The 7320-nt window shown below is 32.2% G+C and overlaps 1 protein-coding gene across 3 annotated transcripts in view; it reads right to left on the bottom strand.

Moving 5' to 3' along the window:
• LOC106461515 (centrosomal protein of 135 kDa-like) overlaps positions 1-7320 on the bottom strand; it is a 152886-nt gene that overhangs the window by 43170 nt on the left and 102396 nt on the right. For all 3 annotated transcript variants that reach the window (XM_022388501.1, XM_022388500.1, XM_022388502.1), the window contains 3 exons: positions 5470-5621; positions 3537-3652; positions 615-769 (listed from right to left, as the gene is read on the bottom strand). In XM_022388501.1, the coding sequence (XP_022244209.1) occupies positions 615-769; positions 3537-3652; positions 5470-5621 (423 nt within the window). The remainder of the gene's footprint in view (positions 1-614; positions 770-3536; positions 3653-5469; positions 5622-7320) is intronic.

The following is a 7320-nucleotide window of genomic DNA, read 5'->3' as shown; positions in this document are numbered from 1 at the left end:
AGACTTAGATTCCAGCAACTGAGGACATGTTCTCTGCAAATTTGTATCACAAGGTATGTCTTTTCCTCAAATTGGTTTAACAATTTTAAAATATCATTAATGAGGTATATTCAATAAATAAAAAATATAAGTTTTAAAATAATGAAACTGGAAATCTACATTGGTGAAATCTATCTTCTTAATCCTTACCTTATTGCATCACACAAGTTAATTGAATTAACAATGAAAATATTATATAAAAGTTATGCTAAAGCTCTCTTGATTATGATTCAAAGTGATTATTCTAATCACAAGATAAAGGGTTAAAGTTTTCTTCCATCATTAATTTGATAAACTAACTAGTTTCTTCCTTTGTATACCAATTGGATTTTTACATAAAACAATCTAAAGATGTGACATAGTCACTTTTGTGTTGGCAAAAGTTAAAAATTCTTAGGACTTTGTAAACAGTTTAAATATTGTAGTTATTCAGAAATCATAATGTAAGTTAACCAAAACTGAAGTGTAAAGACAAGTTTTTAATGAGGTAAATAATCCTGATAATTCAAATAAAAGTTGATATATTACTTACACAATTTTTACAATGTTAATACTAATATATATTAAATGACAACCTTTATATTTAATGTTTGATGTGCTTCCATTAAATGCTCAGCCTTACTATCAGCTTCAGACTGTATCTGGTCTTTTTCTCTGTCTAAAGCTGCAACAGTGGAATGAAGTCTTGCTTGTTCAAATTTTTGTTCTTTGATCAATGAATTCAGGTTATCTAGAAAAGAAAATATTTTAGAAACTTTCCATATTAAATTCCTTAAAGTTTGACAGTAAAATATTTGAGAAGCATAATCAAAATCTCTTCAAAATCCTGAACTGAATTTACAGATATTTTTTATGGCTATGTAAGGCTCTTTTCTCTAAGGGCATTAATGCAGGCAACAAAACCATCAAGACTTTCACTGAACATGATCCAAATCTGATCAGTCATAGATGTGAAAAATGGTGATCAGATGAATTGGTGAAAAGGATTTATTCCCTTCTCTGGCTGATAGTTTCTTAGGTAAGAAGAATTGGTCTGAGGTTGTAGGCAGAATGATAAAGTGTCCTATGGACAATCAGGGCAAATCACTCCAACTGGTGATGTCTGTAGATCAGGAAAAATGAAAAATAAACCTTCAGATGTAGGTGATACATGACATATGAGAGTAAGGTCATAAACAAGTGTTGAGAAAGGGCATGTAATGTCACCTTAATATACCAGTTAGGTAACTGGAATGGTTGTTTGGGATAAAGGACTCAAAGCAACTTGAGGAATCTGGAGAGTACTGGGAACTCAAAGAATATTTTGTCACAAGTATTGAATAGTAGTCAATAAGGCCACCTTATACAGGGCGATTGTGGATGATTTGAAAACCCTTGCCAAAGAGCCAGGTTAAAAACGAGCTATGACTGGCACTTCTAATCGAAGTGGGTTCAACCTCTTCTCAATACACCACTACCGATATTTGTGTCATTTCCGTTGATAAATGTCCAATGCAGAACTAAGCAAAGACCGAAACAGGTATATGGTAACCTTAGAGATTAAATCCCAATGCTGTGCAAAGGATTGCATAACCTCCATGTCTGAAGCTTGAGCTTCTAGATAGCTGGATGTACAATGTCAGATCATGGCTGCCTCAACAGAGATGAACAAAGAGGAAGTGGAAGAGGTGGACACTCCTGAAGGTACCACAGAAGCAGAAACCAGGGTGTAGCTGCCAATCTGGTGCTATCAACAGGACCCAACAATGGGTTAGAAAAAATCAAAAATATTTACTCCCAGACCTTTCAATCATCAAGTAGGGCACAGGCTCAAAAGTAACTGGGGAAAGACCCAAAGCTCTCAATGAACCAACTGAAGAAAAAAATCAGTGGCAGCTTATCCCAAAGTGGCCTCCTTTTTATTTCATTTAAAGATTGTTTTTATTACCATTGTTTGGAACAACATTTATTCAGGTAAGTTTGTTTTGTTAGAGCAAAGCAACAATGGGCTATCTGCTGTGTCCACTATAGGGAATCGAACCCCAGATTCCAGCATTGTAAGTCTGTAAACTTACCACTGTCCCACAGGGGAACTGGGAAGCCAACAGACTAAAAGATGCAGTAGGAAAAAGTGAATCTAAATTTTCTCCACAATGTCGAGGATCACCCTCAATTTCAGCTTCAGAGCCCCCCAGGAGGAACACCATCAAACCAAATATATGTCTCTATCTCACTATGAATAAGATCACTGACAGTCTCAACGGAGAGTGATTCCCCTCAATTGTTGTGCGACACTAGATATCAGAGAGACATGATTGCCTCTGTGCTGGAAATAATAAACCGGGAATTCATGCCGTAAATCAGCTTGCCAATCGAATTTTTTAAATGAAAATCAACTAGGTAATGTGGAGAGTACTCAAAGTATCTCCAAATGATTGTAGTACTGGGAAACCATTAGTGATGCTTTGTTATGAAAAAGTGATAACATTATCTGAATGAGGTGCTTATATACAGTAGCAGGATAGAGGGCGCACTGACACAGGTGGGGAGAGTCAAGAGACAAATTTCAGCACAGGCAATAAAGTGGGGTATAAAAGATTGAAGCAAGCAAAAAAAGTCTGACCAATGCTAAGATGGGCAAAGGAAAAAATCCTGGCAGTCAAGTAACAGCTGTGGTGTAAGAAAAGGTAAGTATGTTTTGGAAGATATGTACTACTCAACCATGACAAAGAGTTTTTTTTTGAAGTGACTGTAGTAATTTGCTCATTATGAAAAGGTAATTAATGATAAAATGATTAACAAGACTCTACTGGAAAAATACATTTTTTTGAGGTTCCTATTTCTAAAAATATAGAGGAAACTGTGGTTTCAAAAACCAAAATATAGTTAAATATACATAAATAATTAACATTTGACTAATAATAAATGGGAATTTCTATAACTGTCTGTAGAATTTCCATGAGATTCATTTTACCATGTAACTTCTGGTAATGAAGTCTGAATTTTCCACAACAAAAGTGCTGGAAAACCTTTATACTTCCATGGATTTTTACTGGATAATTACGATGATATCATGACTACAGTACTGGCAATTTTACAACAATACTTTTAGTTAAAAAAATATAGGTTTACTTTCAAATCTATAGGTTTTTAAACATTTTTTGGCCTATTGTGAGAAAAACACAAAGGAAATAATAAGTAAAAAGTAAATCTAGATATTTATTACATCTCAAATGACAAGAGTGGGTTAATCTGATTAAAACACCTGAAAGTCCATTAAAATCCAATGATATAAGTTCTTATAAAGATAAATATTACTTGGTTATGACAAAATCATCTTTTGTAGAAAAAAAAAGTAACAAGTACTTATCAACTATGACAACCAACTTAGCTAATAAAACTCTACTTTTAATATTCTTTTTACAGTTGAAAACTAATTTAGCTATTATTAAACATTTTTAAACATCTGAAAAGATCACTCCAATGATGATAAAAAAAAAGAGATAATTTTAACTAACCAATCTCCTCTTGATATTCTTTGAGCTGTTGAACAGTGTGGTGACTTTCTTCATCTTTGGTTGTTAGTTTCTTGTGAAGAATTTCTAGAGATTGTTCTGCTTGTTCAGCTAAGACCCTTCAAAAATAAAGTTCATCCCATTTTTTTCTAAGTAGGTGCATAAATAAGTTAATTTAACTGTGATATTAGCACATATGAATTGAATGTGAAAGTATATATATCTATCTCTAATTATTTATCCATACATATAGGGTGGTACAAAAGATAGTTGCCCCAATTCCCATTACAGAAATCACTAAGCACGGTAGTGCTTAATATGTAGGGATGGGCTGTGAAAATAATTGCTGCTACATTCAATCTATTACTTTATGATGCTTATAAATAACTGCTAAGGTTGAGTTATAGCCTTATTTGAGCACCTAACTGCCATTACCAAGTGTTTCACAGCTTGTGAGACTCTCAATATCACTGAAAAGTGTTGCTAAAGTGGAAAACTGGGAACTAGCAAAAGAACCAAAGTGTTCATCTTTTCTTTTTCTCCTCTCATACTAGCAAAGTTTTTGCAATGGCTTTAGTACAACAGAAAAGCATTTTAGGAGCACTTGGGAACAGGCTATCACTAAGCATCTGGGCCAAAAAAATAATGACAACCACATTAAATCTATTACTATATGCTTACTAATAACTGCTAAAGTTGAAAATCTGTAGAATGGACAGCAACTGCCTATTGAATACTTTGCGTAAACAATCTATCAAAGAAAAACTGCTGAAGTTGTTATAGCCTTATTTGAGCACCTAATTGCCATTATTGAGTATTCCACAGCTTGTATAATAGTAGTATTATTGTGTTCTTCTACCACACATATTTTTGTGAGGAAATAATAAAAAGGAAAATTACTACTTAGCAGTAAGTTCAGTTTATAAGTATATATTATTTCCATGTTTCTTAAATAACAGTTTCATTTCTGGTCACTAGATGTCAGAAAAAATTGTTCTTATAATAATGACTGGTCCTTAATGTCAGTCCAGCACTCCAGGGTAGTTGTACCATCCTGAAGGAACCATTCCAGCTTCACTGGCCACCAATGTAATCCAAACTTAGAGAAGTTGACAAAACTGATATGACATTGACAATTATATATTACCATTGAATTACAAAAATAAAACAAAGTTCTCACATCAACCTACTTTAATGAAATTGTTTAAAAAAAAAGGGGGAAGTAACATAAAAATTTTTGCAAAAATTAAGTACGATGTATGAATGGTAATGCCAGATGGTACAGAAACAAGGTAGGGGTAAATACAAAAACCATACAAAAATCCTTACATAAGTAGCCAGTAAATACTGATAATAGTTATTAGCCACCATAAAACTGTACTGTACTATTCAGTTTAAATGCTTTTATTCAAATCTGAATTCATACAACTGACAGGAATTCAATATTTACTTGTAGGTAAAAGTTATTCTTCAAAAGATTTGGCTACTTATGTAGTGATTTATGTATGGTCTTGTGTATTCATACCTACCTTGTTTCTGTACTTTTGGGCATTACCATTCATACATCATACATAATGTTTGCAAGAAAAAAATTTAATTCTTTTATATATATACTAGCTGGAGTATCCTTCCGCTGGACAGGTGAAATAAAAACTCATTTGTGACAAAGCAGAGGAATTTTAGCTTCTATTTTTTTATTAACATAAACATTAAAAGTGCAATAAAAATACATAAAGATACCAATACTGAAAAAAAAGACTGTTTTCAAGAATTCTATCAATATGAAATTAGATTTGGATGGGGGTCCAAATCTTTTATTTGGTTTTAGTTGATAAACTTATTTGGTAGTTCTCGTGAACTAGTGTCATAATTCTCTTATCACTTGTTTTGGTGTGTGTGTGTGAGTGTATTTTTAACCATCAACAAAGGAACTTACCTCATCTGTGCAGCAGCTGTTTTATGTTGATTAGCCTCCTCTTCAGTTTTGGAAAGCTTAGACTCCAAGCTTGTAATTTGTACATTCATCGTGGTTAGCAAAGCTTTGTATGAAACTATGCTTGATTCATGTTCAGATTTCTGTTTTTCCAGCTGAAAAGAGATAAGTGCCTAATTCTAACTGTTCAAAAAGTAACAGTAATTAATTATTATGTTGGGTTAACCCTTTGCATCCAGACATGTTTATTTTGCAACTTACACAGTTACATTCAACATTTAATTAAACAACTTTATCATCAATGTATGTCAATAAAATAGGCATTAAAAATTGTTTATAATTCAAATTTGTATATTACCAAAGTTTTAACTTTTTCATTTCAAAAAAGAAATACTTAAATTCTCAATCTTTTCTATGTCATATGACACATCTGAGCTCAAATTTCTTCTTTTGAGAATTTTCTAACACCAAAAACAACTTGCTGTAGTTTCCAAACAATTAGAAATACAAACTACGTATAATTTCAAGCAAGAACCTAAACTCTGAACCTCCTACCTAGAGAATATCCTCTTCTTTTGAGGCTGTTTGCTAATCAACTTGACACTGCTGACAAATGTTTATAACCAACAGAAAAAACAGATTCTTCTCTACATAAATCTTACACATTTTCCAGCCATAACCATTAATCAGCAGAAATTACATGTGATGATCATATATTACTGCTCTGAATGGTAAAAGAATTTAACGTATTTATAGCTTACTTAGAAAGCCAGATAAATTATGGTAAATTTGGAACATTTTATTCTAGCAACGGATATATATATTTTGTATTCTAAGATTCATACTTGAAAAGCCACATGAATTTTGTTCCAACACTCAAACTTGTGAGACTCAATGAAGTTAATGGAAGAAAGTCTATTTAAGTGCAAACTGCTTGAATACACAGTTAGTACCACAAATCCTATATAAATCTATATTTTTTACTTATTTTTATATTTTTGGTAACAAAAGTAACTAAAATGTAAGAATTAAAAGACTTCTCTGCTTAGCCTAACAAAACTTCAGTAAAATAAAATGTTTAAATTTACAATAGTTTGAGCTTGTGTAATATGAAACTTTACAATTATGGGGCATTTATCTTAGCTCTATGGGAAACAGCTAATGGGATCCTGCTGTGATTTATTGCTTTTAAAGCTTGGATTAGTCATACAAAGTTGACCAATAAAATGATAATATTAAAAGAAAGAATGTGTGAAAAGGTTAAAAGCTGATGCTCGAAAGATAAGTAACTTGGATCTTTCTGATCAATACTGCAGTAAATATATATAGAAAAACAACTTTTAATTTGGCTGTGCATTGATGATTTTGTTACAGATAGTGTTAGGGTAGAGAAAATAAGAAATGAAATGAAAGTTTCACCCAAAAAAACAACATAACTTTTGATATTCATTTCTAGAGGTTATGCCAATGAACTACGAGGTAAAGAAGTATTTTTATTAAAATCACCTTTACTATGACAGACTCAGCTTCTTCAGAAATTCACAGGTAAACCTTTAGTAAAAATTCTTTATTACAAAACCTTAACAATAGCTAAGGTTTTGTAATAAAGAATTTATAAAGACACATATGATTACAAGCATGCATACAAGTAACCACAGTCAGAAGATGAGTAACATCTTTAACCACAACTCACTTAAGGACACATATTACAAGCATGGATACAAGTAACCACAGTCAGAAGATGAGTAACATCTTTAACCACAACTCACTTAAGGACACATATTACAAGCATGGATACAAGTAACCACAGTCAGAAGATGAGTAACATCTTTAACCACAACTCACTTAAGGACA

Source organism: Limulus polyphemus, unplaced genomic scaffold (genome assembly GCF_000517525.1).
Source record: "Limulus polyphemus unplaced genomic scaffold, Limulus_polyphemus-2.1.2 Scaffold976, whole genome shotgun sequence".
Taxonomy (NCBI): domain Eukaryota; kingdom Metazoa; phylum Arthropoda; class Merostomata; order Xiphosura; family Limulidae; genus Limulus; species Limulus polyphemus.
The sequence above is the reverse complement of the archived record's forward strand: the minus strand, read 5'-3'. Positions and strand labels throughout refer to the sequence as shown.